The 21567-nt window shown below is 51.8% G+C and overlaps 1 protein-coding gene across 1 annotated transcript in view; it reads left to right on the plus strand.

The window, feature by feature from the left end:
• The first annotated feature begins 2709 nt into the window (after positions 1-2709).
• The window catches only part of DTNB (dystrobrevin beta), a 147691-nt gene continuing 128833 nt past the window's right edge, over positions 2710-21567 (plus strand). The window contains exons 1-4 of the mRNA XM_059467613.1: positions 2710-2806; positions 3352-3431; positions 16804-16871; positions 18692-18772. Coding sequence (XP_059323596.1) covers positions 16805-16871; positions 18692-18772 — 148 coding nt within the window. The 5' untranslated portion in view covers positions 2710-2806; positions 3352-3431; position 16804. The remainder of the gene's footprint in view (positions 2807-3351; positions 3432-16803; positions 16872-18691; positions 18773-21567) is intronic.

Consider the following 21567-nt stretch of genomic DNA (forward strand, 5'->3'; position numbering starts at 1 on the left):
TGGTGATGGGTGGGTGGACAAAGGAACCAACACCTCATCACTGCACACATGTGCTCCCCCATCATGGTCCATCTTCTGCTCACCAAAACCATCTGGGGCCATGGCCCTGGGTCCTGCTGAGACTTTTCAGGGATTTCCTTCTTCCTTCCCCTCACAGGGAACTCCACTTGCCTGGCTTTACAAGCTGTGGATATCTGTTAAATTTTCTTTTGGCATATTTTAAAGGGAAAACGTTGGTTTATTACTTAGCCTTAATACATTCTGCAGTTCCTTCAATTCTTGGGGTCCCAAGACACTTGAGGAGCATGGAACTGTAGATTTGGGGGAAAGAAAGAAACAGGAATAAACCTGTATCAAGTGACAGGAACTTGATTTCTGTTAAAATGGAGGGATTTGGGGAAACAGGTGTGTGACCAACTCACCTGATTTCTGACAGGAAAACTCTGAGTGGACTTAACAACTCGATAAAATCAGCAGCACTGAGGAACGTGCAAGAGCTTGGGATTTCTTTTCCCTGAATTCATTAAAAGTATCAACAATTCTGTATTTTAAGTATGGAGGGGGTTGGAGACCTGCCAGTGGGAATAATCCTCCCAACCCTCAGGTGGCATCTTGGCGGCATCACTAGGCTTTAATTTATTCTCATTTTTAATCCGTGTGACTAATTAACGGCTCTGTCTCGTTGTTCAGTAAGTAAAACCTATTTTTTTCCTAGCCAGGCTGAATTCCCCTGGGACCTTTGGGAAGGAGGAGGATGAGCACAGCCCAAAGAGGAGGGGGAAGCCTGAGCAAATAACCGAGGCCATGGCACCATCTGGTGTTTTTGCAGGTTGCAGCGCTTGTCCCTGCAGCCCACGGCAGACGGCTTTTCCAAATGCCGCTTTGGCTGCTGCTGCCTTTCGGGTGGAAACGCAGCCAGCAGGAATCACCTCCCTCACTCGGTCCCACTGCCACCCGTGCGCTTGGCTCCGGAATTCCGGGACCAATTCGGAATTCCGAGCACCGTCACTGGCACAGGCAGCTCGCAATGAGCATCGCCACAGCAGCAGCTGCAGCGGCAATTTCCCCTCTCACTTCCTATTCTCTGCCAGAGTGGTCCCTCCTCTCCTCCACAGCCGGAATTCTCCTCCCCTCCTGCAGGCACAGACCGCGCTGTGCAGGAGGAGCTGTGACATTTGCACACGAGGGGACACAGAGCCTGGAACAGAGCCCGTCCTGCCGGGTCCTGCTCAGGAAACGCTGCCGGCATCGGCGCTTCTGCCAGCAAGGCGAGCAGGGACAGCCCCGGTGCCCAGGGAATGCTGATATCCACAGGGATCGTCACAGCATGGAGCAGGGGATGCCCTCACTGGAAACACAGCTGTGGATGTGGCTGGGGAGCTGTGACAGCCTCTGCTGGCACAGGGGACACTCCTGCAGGGGCACAGTCCATACGAGCCTGAGCTGCCCTCACAGCCCATAGAAATATTGAGCCATGGAATGGGTTGGGTGGGAAGGGAGCTCAGAGCCCATCCAGTGCCACCCCTGCCATGGCAGGGACACCTCCCACTGTGCCAGGGTGTCCCAGTGTCCCGCCTGGCCTTGGGCACTGCCAAGGATCCAAGGTGGGCACCATGTGCCAGGGCCTGCCCACCCTGCCAGGGAACAATTCCTCATTCCCAATCTCCCATCCAGCCCTGCCCTCTGGCAGTGGGAGCCATTCCCTGTGTCCTGTCCCTCCAGGCCTTGTCCCCAGTCCCTCTGCAGCTCTCCTGGAGCCCCTCCAAGCCCTGGAAGTGGCTCCAGGATCTCCCTGGATCCTTCTCCAGCCTGAACATTCCCGGCTCTGCCAGCCTGGCTCCATGGCAGAGGAGCTCCAGCCCTGGGAGCTGAGGGGATGGAGCTCTTCAATGGCTGTGGCTGGATGCTGAGGGGATGGCAGTTGTTCACAGCTGTGACAGGGACAGCCATGGCTGACACGGTGCTGAGGGACAGGCACGGCTGACACGTTGTTGAGGGATGGTACTGAGGGACAGCCATGGCAGCCACAGTGCTGAGGGATGGTGCTGACGGACAGCGATGGCTGACATAGTGCTGAGGGATGGCTGTGAGAGGACCCCTAGCTGAAACAGTGCTGAGGGATGGTGCTGAGGGACAGCTATGGCTGACACGGTGCTGAGGGATGGTGATGAGAGACAGTCATGACACGGTACTGAGCTGTGAGGGACAGCCATGGCTGGCACGGTGCTGAGGGATGGCTGTGAAGGGACGGCCATGGCTGACACAGTGCTGGGGGATGGTGCTGAGGGACAGCCACGGCTGAGGGATGGCTGTGAGGGAGCCCATAGCTAACACGGTGCGGAGCGGATGCTGCTGAGGGACAGCCATAGCTGAGGGATGGCTGTGAGGGGACCCACGGCTGACGGAGCCCCCAGCGCTGCCTCGGCCATCGCTCCGCCCGCCCCTCTCCCCTCAGGCGGCCCCAGCCCCTCAGGGCGGGCCGGGGGCGGGGCCGCCCCTGGGCTGCTCGCTCTGCGCATGCGCGGTCCCGCCGCGCCCCGGGGTGAGCGCCGCGCGGCGCGGGCGCGCTGTGGCGGAGGCGGGAGCGCGCCAGGCGGCGCTGGCCGCCGATTGGCTGAGGGGCGCGAGAAGGCGGGGCCGGGCGGGCGCGGATTGGCGGGGGGTCGCGCGCCCCCGGCGGAGGCGGGCCCTGATTGGCCGGGGCGCCGCGCGGCGGCGGCCGGGACCGTTGGAGCGCGGCGGCGGCTGAGGCGGCCCGGCCGCCCCTGGAGCCCCGGGAGCCGCGGCAGCCCCGGCACCGGCTCAGGTACGGCGGGGAACGGCGGGGCCGGGCCGGGGGGAGCCCAGCGGGGCCGGGTCACCGCGCTGGGGGGCGCGGCCGCTGGTTTGGCCGTGCTCCGGTGTTCCTCCCGGCCGCGGAACAGCTGCTGGCAGGCAGCCGCAATGTGTGGGCTGCGTTGCTTTGGTGTTAACGGGAGACCCGGGATGTGCAAACTCCATTGCTTTGGTGTTAACGGGGGATCCGGGTGTGCAGGCTGCATTGCTTTGGTGTTAACGGGAGACCCGGGATGCGCAGGCTGCGCTGATCTGTAATTAACGGGAGACCTGGAATGGGCAGGCTCCGCTGATCTGTAATTAACGGGACACTCGGGATGTGCAGGTTGCAGTGGTCTATGATTAACGGGAGACCCGGGATGTGCAGGCTCCCCTGGTCTGCAGTTAACGGGAGCAGCAGCCAGGGCACAAGCAGCACCGTGCTGGGGCTGTGAAATAAGGCAGTGTAGTTTTTCCATGGCAAACCGCTGCTTCCTTGCAGAAAAGGCTCACTTGGTGTTATTCGCCTCTCCTTAGGTCGTGGTTTAAATGTCTGAAGAAGGAAGTGAGCCCAGGAAAGTGGAAGTTGCCCTGAGGGACTTCTCAGTGTGATTCAGGTAATGGGATCTGTTGGGATTGACTGTGGTGTTGACATCAAAATCTTGTGTTTGTATGTTCAGTTGCCTCTTTCTGACACTCACAATACTGATATTGACATTTTTCACTGATGACAAACTTGTGCTGTGAAGCAGTGACTCCTGCATTTTCTGTTATGTGCTGGACGTGTGGAAATATGAAATCATGTAAAAAGATGGAATCCTCCGTTTCAAATTTCTCCAGAATTCTGTTTGTTGTGCAACACATCCCTCGTCTGGGGAAGGTGAATCATAGAATTACCGAATGCTTTGGGTGGGAAAGAGCTTTAAACAGCATTGAATTCCACCGTGCTGCCATGGCAGGGACACTTTCCATTGTCCCAGGGTGCTCCAAGCCCCAGCCTGGCCTTGGGCACTGCCAGGGACCCAGGGGTGGCACTGGCTGAGCTTTCAGGTCCCTTCCCACTCAAACCAGTCAGTGCCAAGGGAGCAGCTCCCAGGCTGGGCTGCCAGGGCTGGCTCTGACACTTCCACAATCCTGTATTTAAGGGGACACATGCAGGACCTCCTGTGAGCTCTGTGGGACACCCTCATTGTTCACTGCAGTTCCTGTGGTGCTGAGTGCAGCAGCCCTGCCAGCATTGTCCCAGGCTCCCTGGCTGTGGAGCGGTTTTTTGGAACAGTAAATGGCTTTTTGTGTTGGCCGGGGTGCAGCTGATGCAGCCAGGCCTCTGCTTTATCCCAGGGCCCAAGAGCAGTGCATGTGTTAGGGAGTGGTGAATAGTGGAGGGGACCTAGGAAGGAGCTGTGAGTTAGACAGCCCTGTAAACCAAGGGGTTTGTTCTGATTTAGGCAGCCCTTTAAACCAGGGTGGGTGTTCTGAGTTAGACAGCCCTGTAAACCAAGGGGTTTGTTCTGATTTAGACAGCCCTTTAAACCAGGGTGGATGCTCTGAGTTAAGCAGCCATTTAAACCAAGGTGGATGTTCTCAGTTGGGTGGGTGTTCTGAATTAGGAGCCCTTTCAACCAAGGTGGATGTTCTGAGCTGTGCAGCCCTTTAATGTAAGGTGGGTGTTCTGAGATCTTTAAACCAAGGTGTTTGTTCTGAGTTAGGAGCTCTTTAAACCAAGGTGGATGTTCTCAGCCCTTTAAACCAAGATTAATGTTCTCAGTTCTTTAAATCACAGTGGATGTTCTGAGTTAGGAGCCCTTTAAACCAAGGTGGATGTTCTCAGCCCTTTAAACCAAGGTGGGTGTGTTTAGTTGGGTGGATGTGTTCAGTTGTGCAGCCCTTTAAACCAAGATGGATTTGTTCTGAGTTAGGAGCCCTTTAAACCAAGGTGGGTGTTCTCAGTTCTTTAAACCAACCTGATATTCTGAGTTAGGAGCCCTTTAAAGCAAGGTGAGTGTGTTCAGTTAGGAGCCATTTGTACCAAGGTGGATTTGTTCTGAGTTGTGCAGCCCTTTAAACCAGGGTGGATGTTCTGAGTTGTGCAGCCCCTTAAACCAAGATGGATGTTCTGAGTTGTGCAGCCCTTAAAATCAAGGTGGGTGTATTCAGTTAGGAGCTCTTTAAACCAAGGTGGATGTTCTCAGTTAGGAATCCTTTAAACCAAGGTGGATGTTCTCAGTTAGGAACCCTTTAAACCAAGGTGGATGTTCTGAGTTCTTTAAACCAAAGTGGATGTTCTGAGTTCTTTAAACCAAGGTGGATGTTCTCAGCCCTTTAAACCAAGGTGGCTGTGCTCAGCCCTTTAAACCAAGGTGGCTGTGCTCAGCCCTTTAAACCAAGGTAAATATTCTCAGCCCTTTAAAGCAGGGTGGCTGTGCTCAGCTGTGTGTTGTGGAAGCTGGGACAGTTTCTGAGGAGGGAAGGAGCCACGTCTGGAAGTTTGAAGCCAGGCTTTGGGCCTGGCTTGGAGGCTGAGCCTCCCTGAGCTGCACACTCAGCCTGCCTGCATGGGCTGCTCTGGGGCAGCTTTAGAGAGCCTAAAGAGGGAGTCAGATCAGGTGAGTCAGCTGATAAGGATTTGAATTCATCATATTTTATTGTGTTAATTGTTTTCCCTTGGTGCCATGGAGAAGAAACCATGATTTTGTTGTCTCTGGTTTAGTGTTCAAACGGATTTCTATTGATAAAACTGTGCCTAAATTTAAATAGTTTCATGGGCCTTTCCCAGTCCTGTGGGCTTTAAGGAATGAACTATTTTAACTTCTCAGCTGTGCTTAAATAATACAGATTTATTAAAAAAACCTTATGTAATGAAGATTTTTAGGCAGCCTAGATCTGGAAGAAACAGTAGGAGACCTTAAAATTCCACAGCAGACAGCACATTATATTTGGCCAGGTGGAAACAAATAGAATTATGACAGCAGGTGGCAATTCATCACTGAGTCTTAAAAGAGTGTGATGTCTGAAGGATGTGCTGTGGTTACAAAACACTTACAAACATAGGAACTTAAGTAGCTACTGAGTGACTGACTGCAAGGTGAGGCATTTTCAGTCTTTGCCAGTGCAAATTTTAACTTTATTTAGGTCAGAGGTTGGACTCAGTGATTCTGGGATTTAAGAGGTAAAGGGGTGCCCTGGCATAAAGCAAACAGGGAGGAAGCTGAGGCCGTCACTAAAATCTTTATTTATTTCTTTTTAAAAACAGAAAGTGACAAAACTAAGTGATAAAAACTCTTAGTTTCACAGAACGCAACAGCAAATGTCATCAGCTGGACTTGTACTTCAGGCTTATGTTGTTCTTGTGCAAAGCAAGCCCTTTGTGAGCCCAGCTGGAGCAGTGAGGAGCAGTTTGGGTGCTGCCAGGCTTTGAAGCAGGGGTTGTGTGTGTGTCTGGCAGCTCAGACAAAGTTAAAGTTATCAGGCCTGTGTGGGTGTTCAGTTCCCATTGCCTGGGGCACTGGCAGAGAGACTTTTAAATGCAGATTAATGGTTCTGTGCTCCTTTCAGTAATATCTGACACTTCACAAACCTGGCATTATTTCAGTTTGGACCTGTGAAGCTGGTGAGGAAGATTTCACACTGTAAGTCAATGGAGGAGGTGAAATTAATGAGTTAAAACTGAGCAAGCTGTTTTATCCTGGAGTAATTCATGATGGGGGAAAGCAGTTCCTGTTTGCAGGTGTTCCTCACTGGAGTTTCCCTCCTCCCCAGGTGTGCAGGGAGCTCTGAGCTGCCAGGTGTGTGGGACCTGCTTCTGCTCCACCTCCCAGGCTGGGGTAATGGGGAAAAGGGCAGGAATGCAGCTCAGAACCTTCCTCATCATGAATATTGCACTCAGGGCTCTCTCCTGTGGGGTCAGATAGAGAGGGGAGGCTTTGCCAGGTTCCCTTGGGGGCACTGAGTGCTCAGAAATCCCCTGCACAAAAATGAGTCTTCCCTTCCTGAGAGGGAGAGGTGAGCTTTAATTAGACTGTTCCCAACTTCGTCCTGCTCAGAAATCCTCCTGTAATGTTTCATTTCTCTCACCCCACAGGAGCACTGCTTTATTTCAAGGAAACCCTTTCAGCTGCTGGATTTGCTCTTGTTTGCAGGCTCATGGTAAATGCCATGACATGAACTTCAACAGGCAGGTTGGAAAAAGCCATTTCTGCTCCTCAGGCTGTGGGGCAGTGAGGGAGGATGAGGGTTTGGCTCTGGTTTGGCACTGAGTGTGCTGGAGAGCACTGTGCCAGGATAATCTGTGCTCAGCCCCTCAGTGCTGGCCTGCACAGCTCTGTGCCCAGGCTCAGTGCTTCCCTGGGCACTGGAAATGGACACAGAGAGCTTCAAATGGCACCTTGGCAAAGGACCTGGCACCCCAGTGCCACCCTCACCATTCTTAGCCTGACCTGCAGGTCCTCAGGGCTGGGGCTGCTCTCTGTTCGGGGCTCTCAGCTGACACAGATGTGAAGTCACAGAAGCTCAGGTGGTTTGGAGCTCTCCTGGGTTTGAGTTTGTTCTGTTTTGTCTGGAGGGAACCTGTGTTAAAGGTTTTGCAAGGCTGTCAGAGAAACCTCTGATGAAATCTTGTGACTTGTTCCATCTTTGTTGAGCTTGAATCCAGTACAATCTTTATCAGTTTCTGACCAGGTGGAGTTGTTGGGCTCACCCTGGGGCTCAGACCAGGGGGTTTGCCTGGAATCACAGAATGATTTCAGTTGTGAAAGTCCTCTTAGTCCAGCCTGTGCCCAATGCTCACCTTGTCACCAGCCCAGGGCACTCAGTGCCACATCCAGGTAACACCTGCAGAGATGGGCACTGCCAACCTCCCTGGGCAGCCCCTGCCAAGGCCTGAGCACCCTTTCCATGCAGAAATTCCTCCTGGTGTCCACCCTGAGGCCATTTCCCCTTGTCCTGTCCCTGTCCCCTGGCTGTCCCTCCTGTCAGGGACTTGTGCAGAGCCACAAGGGCCCCCCTGAGCCTCCTTTTCTCCAGGCTGAGCCCCTTCCCAGCTCCCTCAGCCTCTCCTGGGGCTCCATTCCCTTCCCAGCTCCCTCAGCCTCTCCTGGGGCTCCATTCCCTTCCCAGCTCCCTCAGCCCCTCTTGGGGCTCCATTCCCTTCCTATCCTGGGGTTCCTCGGGCTTGGTGTGACCCCAGTGCAGGACCCAGCTCTTGGCCCTGTTGTCCCTCACCCGTGCTGTCCCTCAGCCCATGGATCCAGGCTGTCCTGCTCCCCCTGCAGAGCCCCCAGCAGCTCCACATCCCTGGGGCTGTGCCTGAGCTGAGCCAGGCTGGTGCCCTCCATGCCCTGAGGGTGTTGGGCAGCACTGAGCCAGCCCTGAGCCCCTGGTGCCCGTGCCCAGCTGGATGTGCCCTCATGCCCAGCTTTATCCAGCCAGGAATAAACAACAAACCCACTGCAATTCCCTGTTTACACCCTGTGGTGTTTGGGAAAGCCCCATGGAGCAGTTCTGCTCCAGACCCTGAATGTGCCTGATCTTTTAATTCACATTTTAACCTCTTCTGACAAAGGAAATCAGCCTGGAGAGGCTGCTGCACATCCAGCTACCCAGGAGGAACATCCCCACTGAGGAGGGACATCCTCACCCAGGAGGAACTTCCCCTGAGCCCCTGGTGCCCGTGCCCAGCTGGATGTGCCCCCATGCCCAGCTTTATCCAGCCAGGAATAAACAACAAACCCACTGCAATTCCCTGTTTCTGGTGACAGTGTTCACAGGGCTTTTTGGTTTGGGGAAGAGATGAGGATCTGACTCCATGTTTCAGAAGGCTGATTTACTGTTTTATGATATGTATTACATTAAAACTACACTAAAAGAATAGAAGAAAGGATTTCATCAGAAGGCTGGCTAAGAATAGAATAAGAAGGAATGATAACAAAGGCTTGTGGCTCGGGCTCTCTGAGCCAGCTGTCTGTGATTGGCCATTAATTAGAAACAACTCTATGAGACCAATCCCAGATGCACCTGTTGTATCCCACAGCAGCAGATAATCATTGTTTACAATATGTTCCTGAGGCCTCTCAGCTTCTCAGGAGAAAAAATCCCAAGGAAAAGATTTTTCATAAAAGATGTCTGTGACAATTTCCACTCTGTGGTGTTTGGGAAAGCCCCATGGAGCAGTTCTGCTCCAGACCCTGAACGTGCCTGAGGGAACCAGCCTGGAGAGGCTGCTCCACATCCAGCTGCCCAGGAGGGACATCCTCCACCCAGGAGGGACATCCTCCACCCAGGAGGAGCATCCCCTGAGCCCCAGGAGGAGCATCCCCACCCAGGAGCAGCATCCCCTGAGCCCCAGGAGCAGCATCCCCTGAGCCCCAGGAGGGACATCCTCCACCCAGGAGGAGCATCCCCTGAGCCCCAGGAGGAGCATCCCCTGAGCCCCAGGAGGAGCATCCCCACCCAGGAGGGACATCCTCCACCCAGGAGGAGCATCCCCACCCAGGAGGGACATCCCCACCCAGGAGGGACATCCTCCACCCAGGAGGAGCATCCCCACCCAGGAGGGACATCCTCCACCCAGGAGGAGCATCCCCACCCAGGAGGGACATCCCCACCCAGGAGGGACATCCTCCACCCAGGAGGAGCATCCCCACCCAGGAGGGACATCCCCACCCAGGAGGGACATCCTCCACCCAGGAGGAGCATCCCTACCCAGGAGGGACATCCTCCACCCAGGAGGGACATCCTCCACCCAGGAGGAGCATCCCCACCCAGGAGGGACATCCTCCACCCGGGAGGAGCATCCCCTGAGCCCCAGGAGGAGCATCCCCTAAGCCCCAGGAGGGACATCCTCCACCCAGGAGGGACATCCTCCACCCAGGAGGAGCATCCCCACCCAGGAGGAACATCCCCTGAGCCCCAGGAGGAGCATCCCCTGAGCCCCAGGAGGGACATCCCCCACCCAGGAGGAACATCCTCCACCCAGGAGGAGCATCCCCTGAGCCCCAGGAGGAGCATCCCCACCCAGGAGCAGCACCCCCTGAGCCCTTGGTGCCCCTGCCCAGCTGGATGTGCCTCCATGCCCAGGTTTCTCCAGCCAGGATGTCCCTGCCCATCAGAGATTTTCCACCCCAGTAACTGAAGGCACTCAGGGCTCTGTGGGGCTGTGCTGCCTCATGCTGTGTCCTGCCTGAACAGAGCAGATGGCTTCTCTTGTGCCTTGGAAGAACCTCAGAGCTGCAGCAGGAATGGCAGGACATGCAGGAGGGAAAGTTTAGGTTCCATTACTGGTATTTTTCTCTAAGCTACTGGGCTGCCTGCTCATTTTTAATGAAGCTTCCTGCTTTATTTGGGCAGGTTTCTGCAGAATCTTGCAGAGCAGCTTTGGATCCACTGGATTTGTGGAGGAAATAAAAGAGCCGTTGATTTGTTCAGGATTTCAGTGCAGAGCTGTAATCCCTGAGAAGTTCCATCCCTTTCCTGGCTCCCACCCAGGTGGGTTTTTCCTTGCACCCTCCAAGGCTGGAGCCAGTTTGGGTTTGTAGAGATCTTGCACAATCATCTGAGTGCGGCACATGTGAAAACATCAGTGAGAGACCCAAACCTTTGGGTTTTGGGGCAGCTGCTGCTGGAAAGTGCTTGGTGGTTCCCAGAGAAGCTCCTGCACTTGCTGGAGATGCAGAAATAACATTTCAGGGTACTTTTCATCCTTTTATGCACAGTTGCTTTTGCTTCAGTTAATTATCCTATAATTGATGGGAACAGAGTTTAAAATGTTAAAGGTAAATGAGAAGAATTGTCAGTAGAGGTTAAAATGTGCTTTAAAAGATGTTACCAGTCTATTTGAATAAGTATGGAAGGTTTTGTTTCCCTGGGGTCAGATGTGTCCCCCTGAAATCATTTCAGGTCACTCCTATCCTGGGAAATGCCACAGGGGAACAAAGGAGGATTTCTGATTAATTATCTTAATTATGCTGAGGAAAGGGATTGGGAGTGTGAACCAGGAGAACAAAGAAATGAGTAAAAGCATCAGATATTTTGGATAGACAGAGGGAGAGGAGGGGATTAAATCAGTCCTTGTTCAAATTAGGACAAAAAAGGAAAAAAAACTTGATATTTTTATTGAAGTCTGAGATGAACAAATCTAAGCACCTTTATATCATAAGGAAGTTTAATTTTATACTTTAACAAAACATTTATGAGAGTTCAGAAATTATTTTAGATGGTTTCTATCAAGTGTCAGTTGAAGCCAGATGAGCTCAGAAGCCCAAAGCCAGGAAGTGCCAAAGCAGATGGACACCAGTAAGTTTTTCTGCCAGCACAGGTATGCCCTCAATTTTTATTCAATATCTTCATCCCAGTTCTGCTATTTATTAAAGTTACATTTTTAAGAGTGAATGAACTGACAGGGGAGGAAAGCTTTTCCTTGAAACAGCAGGAATATTGTTCCTTCTGATCAGAAAAATGGCAGAAAGTCACTGAGCCTCCTTCCCTGTGTGAGGCACAGATCAGCCCATGCCCCAAACTGGATTTTGGATTTATTTTAATTACAAGTTATTTCTGACCATAAATAGGTATGGGCACAACTTTATCAGCCCATGCCCCAAGCTGGATTTTGGATTTATTTTAATTACAAGTTATTTCTGACCATAAATAGGTATGGACACAACTTTATCAGCCCATGCCCCAAACTGGATTTTGGGTTTATTTTAATTACAAGTTATTTCTGACCATAAATAGGTATGGGCACAGCTTTATCTTCATGCAGCAACTGCAGTTTAATCAGTGCCATCAAATGTTATTTCTGCTAATGACATGCCTGACCAGGAACGTGAACCAAGTCAGATTTAACAATTGGTAAATGAACTTTTCTTTCTCTGTTCTTGCAAACAGAGAAAGCTCAGTGCAAAGCAATGTCTGCAAATGGTTATCAGACCCTAAAGGTCAGAATCTCCTTTGGAGCGTTCCTTAGAGGTGGAAGTACACAATGAAAGAAAATTAACTTGAAACAAAACAACTACAGCTACAAAAACAAACCATAACCCCCTGAAAGGTGGCTGTGCTCAGCTGGGGCTGGGCTCTTTCTCCAGGAACTGACACAACCAGAGCACACAGCCTTGAGCTGCACCAAGGGAATTTAGGCTGGATATCAGGAAAAAGCTCTTTACAGAAAGGGTGATAAAGTTCTGGAATGGATGATAAAATACTGGAATGTTCTGGAATGGATGATAAAATACTGGAATGGGGAGCTGGTGCAGTCCCCATCCCCGGGTGTGTTGAACAAAGCCTGGATGTGGCACTGGGGGCCAGGGCTGAGTTGAGGGGTTGGGGCTGGGTTGGACTCGATGGTCTTGGAGGTCTCTTCCAACCCAATGGTTCTGGGATTCTGATTGTCTGATTGTGTGTGACTGTGTGATTCTGAATGTCTGATTCGGATCCTGTGATTGTGAGTGATTCTGTGTGATTGTGTGTGATTCTGATTGTGTTATTATGTGTGATTGAGTGATTCTGATTGTGTGTGATTGTGTGACTCAGTGATTCTGATATTCTGTGTGATTGTGATTGTGTGTGACTGTGATTCTGATTGTGTGATTGTGTGATTCTGATTGTGTGTGACTCAGTGATTCTGTGATTGTATGAGATTCTTTGATTGTGTGATTCTGTGATTGTGTGTGACTGATTCTGATTGTGTGATTCTGTGACTGATGCTGTGATTGTGTGTGATTCTGAGATTCAGTGTGATTGTGTGATTCTAATTTTGTGTGATTCAGTGATTCTGCTTCTGTGATTGTGTGTGACTCAGTGATTCTGGTTGTGTTATTATGTGTGATTGAGTGATTCTGTTTGTGTGTGATTCTGTGATTCTGATTCTGAGATTCTGCATGATTGTATGATTCTGATTGTGTGATTGTGTGTGATTCTGATTCAGTGATTGTGTGTGATTGTGTGTGATTCTGATTCAGTGATTGTGTGTGATTGTGTGTGTTTCTGATTCAGCGATTGTGTGTGATTCTGATTCTGTGATTCTGTCACTGTGTGACTGATTCTGATTGTGTGATTGTGTGTGATTCTGTGATTGTGTGTTACTCACTGATTCTGACTGTGTGATTCAGTGATTCTGATTCTGTCATCATGTGTGATTCTATTGTGTGTGATTCTGAGATTCTCATTCTCACTGATTCTGATTGTGTGATTCTGAGATTCTTATTCTGTGATTGTGTGTGATTCTGAGATTCTGTGTGATTGTGTGATTCTGATTGTGTGTGATTCAGTGGTTCTGATTCTGTGACTGTGTGTGATTCTGGTTCTGAGATTCAGTATGATTGTGTGATTCTAATTCTGTGGCTGTGATTCTGTGACTGTGTGTGATTCAGTGATGCTGATTGTGTTACTGTGTGTGATTGAGTGATTCTGACTGTGTGTGCCTGTGATCCCGTGTGTGCCCAGAAGCCCATGTGTGGCTCAGGGCTGATTCCCTGAGCACAGAGCTGCCTGTGGGGCTGTCCTTGGGCCGTTACCTACAGCTGATGAGCTCCAAGAAGAGCGAAACCTGCTAAGCAAGGTCCTGTAGTATTGGCCTGAACCTGGGGGCACTGCCAGGGGGGCACTGCCAGGGGGTGCCAATCTCACCTCCTGTGCTGGGACAGAGCTCTGACAGGAACAGAGCAGGGGCACTCCACTCCCTGTTCTCTCCCTGCTTTGGGACAGGAAAAAACAAGGGGAGCAAGGAAAAAGCGAGTTTATAGAATTACATTTTATTTATATATATATATATATGTATATATATGTGTATGTGTATATATATATATGTATGTATATATATATATCTATATAAAAGTACAGTTATTTTATTTATATTATTATATATTATATATAATAATTTAAATAAAACAAATTTTTTTATATCTATCTATCTATCTATCTATCTATCTATAAAAATACCATTATTTTAGATGGTGGCCAAGTGTAGAATTTCCCACAGTAATTGGTGTGGGGTTTATAAGTTGGCTCTGCTGTTAACTCTGTCAGAGGGTGCTCCTGAGGTTGTACCTTTGGAAAGGGGGAGAAGGTGAAAGGATGAAGGGAAATGATGAAATTTTGGAAGTTCACATCAGGCACACTCAGCTGCAGTTTTCTAAGGTACTGCACCATTTTCTGCTTTCAGTTGAACATATATTTTCAGTAAGGATTTCCAAATAGCTGGATTTCCTGTCCCTGGACAGGCTGGACCCTGGGAGCAGCCTGGGAGGTGTCCCTGCCATGGCAGGGGTGGCAGTGGGTGGGCTCTGAGCTCCCCCCACCCAAACCATTCCAGGATTCTGTACTGGAGTGCTTTCCCCTCCATGTGCCCACAGAATGGGAGCAGCCCCCTCAGGAATTGCTGGCTGCCACATCATTCCAGCCCATGTTGTGTTTCCTGGCACTTTGCTCACAGATTTTGCTGCCATTTTTGAAAAACCAAGGAGCCAGCAAACAAATAAACAAAACCCATGCAAAAAATCCCAACAAAACCCAAACCCAGCCTCCCCACCCCCTTCAAAGAACCCAACCCAACAAACCAAACCAGCTCAGGCCAAGCTGCTGCTTCCCTTCCCTGTTTTGGGAGCTGAGCACTGTAATTTGCATCCCAAACATAGTTGCAGTTCTTGTGGGTTTGGTTCATTGCTGTTTTGAACTTGGGAAAGATTCCCCACCTTCCTTCTTGCCAGCCTCACCACCGAGGGATCCTCCTGTGCCTGGTGGTTCAGGGATTGAAAACAGGTTTGTCAAATCTCCTCACAGAACCTCATTGCCAGCACTGGCAGCAATGTGGGAGTGGGGCTCTGCTCCCAGGAACAGGGACAGGACAAGGGGAAATGGCCTCAGGCTGGGCCAGGGCAGGCTCAGGGTGGACACCAGGAGGAATTTCTGCATGGAAAGGGTGCTCAGGCCTTGGCAGGGGCTGCCCAGGGAGATTGGCAGTGCCCATCCCTGCAGGTGTCACCTGGATGTGGCACTCAGGGGACAAGGTGGGCATTGGACACAGATTGTACTGGGTGGTCTGGGAAGGATTTTCCTGCTGAACAGTTCTGGCATCATGGAGAGAGCAGATCCCTCATTCAGGTCCCGTTTCAGGGCTCTCAGTCCCTCCTTTTCCTTGCAGAGGGCACAGAGGTGACACTCAGCTCCCCTGCAGTAGAACTGTGTCTGGCTCTGTCACTCTGTCCCCTTCATGCAGGAGTTGTGTGTGGCACTGTTGGGTGCTGTGTGCTGGCACTGGCAGTGACCCCTGGATCCCTGGCAGTGCCCAAGGCCAGGCTGGACACTGGGGTTGGAGCACCCTGGGACAGTGGGAGGTGTCCCTGCCATGGCAGAGGTGACACTGGGTGGGCTCTGAGCTCCCTTCCCACCCAACCATTCCAGGATTCCCTGAATGAGGAATCTCTGGGCAAAGAGGTGGCAGTGATGGCACTGGCAGGTGCTTGGTGGGGAATGAGATGGGGTTGGAAACTCGTGTGCCCAAATCCCCCAACTTCTACGAGTCATAAAAATTGCCACTGAGGCTTTTTCCTGTAAAAAAATCCAGTAAAGACACAGCAGCACATTGGTTCTGTCTGTGGTTTCCTGAACCATGGAAATACAGTGTATTTTCAGCTCAGAGCTCATGTGTTTGTTTTCCTTCCTGAGAAGGAAAAAGGCTGAGGAGGGTTCTGAGCTGTGGGGTTCCAGCAGGACCTTGGGAAATGCCAGGCTGTGCCCAGGGGGCTGTGCCAGTGCCAAGGCAGGACTTTGTGCTGCTCCTGGTGCCCCCTGAGGCTGCTGCAGCCTGGGCTGAGCCAGCTGTAGTCTGTATGGAACTGTAGGAGAGCTGTTTGGCATTTTTGTCTTTTTTTTTTTTTTTTTGGGTTAGACACATAAAACCTCTATTTAATGGTTTTTAAGTTGGTGAATTTGGTAACCAAAGAACAATGTAATAATTAGTTGAATTAGAAATTAAATTTTACATTGATGCTGAATTAACTTTCAATTTTTTTTTGCTGCAGTGGGCTGAAATTTGGCATCTTTTAGGACTGTGGAGTGAAATAAGCCCTGAGAGCTGCTGAATTGTCCCTGTGCCCCCTTACCTTGGGGTACACGCTGCTCCCTGCTCCTGTCACTCTTTTCATCTGATTTCCCAGGAAAGGGAGCCCTCTGCCACCAAACTGGTTTTATTTCCAACTTAACTTTGAAGTTTTCTACTTCCCTGGAAAATCCTAAGTGACCTCAGGGGCTCAAAGTTAAATGAATTTTTACAAGTTTTGTTTAAAGCCAGCATTCCCCCAAACCCAACATCCCCACAAATCCTTTTCCAAGCTGAAGGATTCTGTGATGCTGCAGGGAAGAGGGGTCAGTAACCTCTGATCCAGTGCAAGCTGCTCCCTGCTCCTGTCACTCTTTTCATCTGATTTCCCAGGAAAGGGAGCCCTCTGTCAAACTGCTTTTATTTGCAACTTAATTCATTTGAAGTTCTCTACTTCCCTGACAAATCCCAAGTGACCTCAGGTGTCAGGTCTCAAAGTTAAATGAATTTTAACAAGTTTTGTTTAAAGCCAACATTCCCCCAAACCAAACATCCCCACAAATCCTTTTCCAAGCTGAAGGATTCTGAAGAGGGGTCACTCACCTCTGTCAGCCAGGGAAGGGAATGGGCTGAGCCTGTTCCTGCTGACCCCCAAAGTCTCCAGCTGCAGCATTTCCCCTTTTTTGGTTCAGAACAGAGGAATTTTTATGGGATATTTCTGCTTGTATCAATGCAGCTCTGGGCTTTTCAAACTAGAGCAATTGAAATGTTGAATTAATGTTTCCTGTGCCTTGGAAGGTGTTAACAAGCCTGGGGTGTGTGTGTGGAATGGGGTAAGGATGAGAGGTGTCTGTCTGTCCTGGAATCCCCAGTCCCCGACCAGAATCAGACTGAGGGACAGAATGCTGCTGCTCCTGTCACAGAATTCACACACAAACAGTGTTTGCCATTTCTGTCTCCAGAATGATTGAGGAGAGTGGCAAGAGGAGGAGGACCATGGCAGAGAAGAGGCAGCTGTTCATGGAAATGAGTAAGTAGGAAATCTGAAGACATGATGTCCTTGATTCTTCACTGAGAGCTTCCCTGGGCCAGCTGCAGCAGATTGTCCCCATCCTGTCCCCAAGTCCGTGCAGGGACAGCCATCCAGGGGCTGCTCAGGAGAGTAATGCCCAGAGGGAGTCAGATATGCCTGGGGAGCGTATTTATCCGTGGGTTCTGGGGAGCTCCTTCCTTAGGGAATCCTCACATCTCTCATCCGTGCCAGTGCCTGAGGGTTGTGGAGAATTATTTCAATGAATAGTGACAGCAGGCAGAGCAGCTTTGGCCTTAAAAAGAGGTAGAAAATGGCCCTGCAATGCTGCTGAGTCAAGAAATGGTTTGGGGGCTGATTTGTGCAGGATTCTCCTCTGGAAAAGCAGAGTTAGGAACTGGTGTTTGCATGGCATCACATTGTCCTGCTGTCCTGCAGGAGTCAGGGCTGAAGGGGGTTCCTGGATTGGGCCAGCATGTCCTTAATTCCAGTTACACACTGGGGGAGCTCTGACTGCAAACTAACTGTTTATACTGGTTTGTTTCCAGAGTAGCATTGTTAGGGAATCAGGGAGTGTCTGGGTGGGAAAAGGCCTTAAATCCCAGCCCATGCCACCCCTGCCATGGCAGGGACACCTCCCACTGTCCCAGGGTGTGCCGGTGTCCAGCCTGGCCTTGGGCACTGCCAGGGATCCATGGTGGGCACCCTGTGCCAGGGCCTGCCCACCCTGCCAGGGCACAATTCCCAATTCCCAGGATCCCATCCAGCTCTGCCCTCTGGCACTGGGAGCCATTCCCTGTGTCTGTCCCTCCAGGCCTTGTCCCCAGTCCCTCTCCATCCTTCCTGCCAGCCCCTCCAGGTGCTGCAGTTGGGTCACCCCAGAGCTTTCCCTTCTCCAGGCTGAACAATCCCAGTTCTCCCAGCCTTTCCTACAGCAGAGCTGCTCCATCCCTCTGATCACCTTGGTGCCTCCTCTGGGCTCTCTCCAGCAGCTCCAGGTCCTTGTGCTGCTGCCCAGGGCTGGGGCAGCTCTGCAGGTGGGCTCTCACCTGGGCACAGGGGCAGGACCCCCCTGCGTGCCATGGCTGGGATGGGTGGGAAGAGACTCTGGAGCCTTTTGGCAGGAGCAGAGGGAAGCACCAGGGGGTGAAGAAGGTGCTCAGAGGGAAGCACGGCCCCACAGCAGCAGGTTCAGAGGGAAGCACAGCCCCACAGCAGCACAGGGTGTGCAGAGGGAAGCACAGCCCCACAGCAGCACAGGGTGTGCAGAGGGAAGCACAGCCCCACAGCAGCACAGGGTGTGCAGAGGGAAGCACAGCCCCACAGCAGCAGGTTCAGAGGGTGTGCTCAGAATCAAGCCCAGCCCCACAGCAGCAGGTTCAGAGAGAAGCACAGCCCCACAGCAGCAGGTTCAGAGGGTGCTCAGAATCAAGCCCAGCCCCACAGCAGCAGGTTCAGAGGGTGCTCACAAGGAAGCACAGCCCCACAGCAGCAGGTTCAGAGGGTGCTCAGAGGGAAGCACAGCCCCACAGCAGCACAGCCCCACAGCAGCAGGTTCAGAGGGTGCTCACAAGGAAGCACAGCCCCACAGCAGCACAGCCCCACAGCAGCAGGTTCAGAGGGTGCTCAGAATCAAGCCCAGCCCCACAGCAGCAGGTTCAGAGGGTGCTCACAAGGAAGCACAGCCCCACAGCAGCACAGCCTCACATCAGCAGGTTCAGAGGGTGCTCAGAATCAAGCCCTGCCCCACATCAGCAGCAGCAGCAGCGGAGGGTTTTCAGAATCAAGCCCAGCCCCACAGCAGCTCTGGTTTGTTGCAGGAGCCCAGAACTTCGACGTGATCCGGCTCTCCACGTACAGAACCGCCTGCAAGCTGCGCTTCGTGCAGAAGAGGTGCAACCGTGAGTGCTGCCTGCCTCTCCTCCCCCCCGCTGCATGGCTGCTGCATTGCTGCACCCCTGGAGGGCAGGGGAGCCCTGACCTGCTGTGTTTAACAGAGATCTGATACAGAATTGATTATGGAATTAAACAGGCAGTGAGCCTTGCCCGATGCTCTGTGATATTTTCATGTTTATTCTTTAATGTTCAGAAAATGTCAATTCCAAGGGAGCTGTGGTGTTCATTGCCCTCAGAGCTGGGTGTAAGTGGTCTCAAGCTCTGTGAGGGGCTGTTTCCTCACAGGGAACCCCAGAGCAGCCCCAGTGAGCACAGGGCCAGTCCCTGCCTGCAGGTGTCCCTGTGGGGACACGGGTGACATCGGTGACCATGGAGAGCTCTGGGTAGGGCAGGTTCTCCCCTTCCCTGCTGTGGGCTCTGACCTTGGACAGCTCCCAGGTGGATCCCAGGTGAATCCCAGTGAATCCCAGTGAGCAGGATGCACTTTGTGCCCTGCCCCTGCTGAGCTGGACACAGCAAAGAGCAGAGCAGGATAACGTGTGGGAGGAGATCCCTAATCCCAGGGCACAGGAACTGACTGCTGGGGGCTGAGGAGGAGACCAGCAGAAGGGCTGAGGAGGTAGAGGAGGCCAGCAGGAGTCTCAGGTTCTCTAGCTGCTCACTGTGACCAGAGATGTGTCGCAAAGTCTCTTTTCCCACCCCGGTGGTTGAAGGAGGAGTCAGAGCTCTTCATTTCTCGGTCTCAAGGGTGTTTATTGTTCCTTATCTATAAAATTCTTTCTCCTATCCAGCCAAGCAAGACAGTCAGAGGCACTCTGCCTGCCCCAGGGCTGTGTTATGTCTTTATACTAAAAACTACACGTACAATATTTACAATTACTTTCCAATGCCTATCACTTATGTTAGACAGTGAGCTCCTACTCTAAACCAATCCAAAAGTGCCACCATCACAGCAGAAGATGGAGGCCAAGAAGAAGAAGGACAAAGGCTGGACATGCCCAGGTTCCTCCATCTTGCCCCCTGAACCCCCATTCTAAAACCCCAAAATCTATTTTTCACTCTGTGATAAATTCACTATCATTCTACTTAAACTTTCATGGCTTGTAATTCTTCATATAAAGGGTTCTGGCTGTAGTTGGAGTTTTAGGGTTCAAACTCTGTTTACCAGCACAGGGCACAAAGGAATGGCAGCTGCAGAGCTCTGCATAGGGCACAAAGGAATGGCAGCTCTGCACAGGGCACTGGTGCCCACAAGAGCCCTTTGGCACCCCTGGGCTGGGCATGGGGCCAGAGCTCTGCACAGGGCTCTGGTGCCCCCCAGGAGCCCTTTGGCACCCCTGGGCTGGGCATGGGGCCCTGCAGCTCTCTCTGCTCAGGGGGTGGCACAGCCTGGTCCTTTGGGGGGGTTTTGTGTGAGAAATACAAAGTTAGGTCAGTGTGAGGGAGGCATCAGCTCACACTGACTGCAGATCATTCTGAAATGTCACTGTGTCCCTGCTCTGGGTGGCTGCTGATCCTTGGATGTCCCCTCCACCCTCCTGCAAATTTTAAAAGCTTGGGAACGTCTCAGAATGTTGCTTCATGTGGTTCTGCAGATGGCTCACTGTGGTTTGGGAAAGGTTTCTGCACGTTGTTAACACTGCTTGGGTACAGGAGGGGAATTTGGGGGAGAGCTTGGGAACCCCAAACCTGTGTTTATAAAACATTATCCTCTGGGTTTGGGAACTGGATCAACTGGAAACTGCCAGAGTTTAACTGGAACATCAAGTTCCTCCTACCAGTCAGCATGAGGGTGTTCAAAATCACTGTGAACATTTTGTAGTGGATTTAGAGCTTCATCAGATCCCAGAGTGGTTTGGGTGTGGGGAGGGCCCTTAAATCCCACCCAGCGCCACCCCTGCCATGGCAGGGACACCTCCCACTGTCCCAGGATGTCCCAATGTCCAACCTGGCCTTGGGCACTGCCAGGGATCCAGGGTGGGCACCCTGTGCCAGGGCACAACAATTCCTCATTCCCAATATCCCGTCCAGCCCTGCCCTCTGGCAGTGGGAGCCATTCCCTGGCTCCTGTCCCTCCATGCCTTGTCCCCAGTCCCTCTGCAGCTCTCCTGGAGCCCCTTCAGGCCCTGGCAGTGGCTCCAGGATGTCCCCAGAGCTCAGTTTGTCCCTTGAACCCCCCAGATCTGCACCCCACAGGATTTGTGTGCTGAGAATCAGAAGCCCAGCCCGGAGCCATGGCAGGCAGCAGCACCTTGGGATGACAGGATGCCAACTGGGTTGGGTGGGAAGGGAGCTCAGAGTCCCCCAGTGCCAGCCCTGCCATGGCAGGGACACCTGGGACTGTGCCAGGGTGTGCCGGTGTCCAGCCTGGCCTTGGGCACTGCCAGGGATGCAGGGTGGGCACCCTGTGCCAGGGCCTGCCCACCCTGCCAGGGAGGAATTGGGGCCGGTGGCTGAAGCACTGCAAGCTCAGTGGGAGGCTCTGCTCCTCCCAGGTGTCACGAGGATATTTTCTAAAAAATCCCTTCACCAGGACTTTTCTCCTGAGAAGCCTCAGAAAAGAAATGTAAACAATAATTATCTGACTGCTTAGATTGTGGTCTGGAGGTTGCTCACCAGCAGGTGCATCTTTGATTGGTTCCATGGGAATTGTTTTTAATTAATGACCAATCACAGCCAGCTGTGTTACGACTCTGGTCAGTCACAGGTTTTTATTATTCATTCCTTTCTAGCTTTTTGATGTCTCCTTTCTCTTTCTTTAGTATAGTTTTAGTATAGCATTTTATATGACATTATATGA

Source organism: Ammospiza nelsoni, chromosome 3, assembly GCF_027579445.1.
Source record: "Ammospiza nelsoni isolate bAmmNel1 chromosome 3, bAmmNel1.pri, whole genome shotgun sequence".
Classification (NCBI taxonomy): Eukaryota; Metazoa; Chordata; class Aves; order Passeriformes; family Passerellidae; genus Ammospiza; species Ammospiza nelsoni.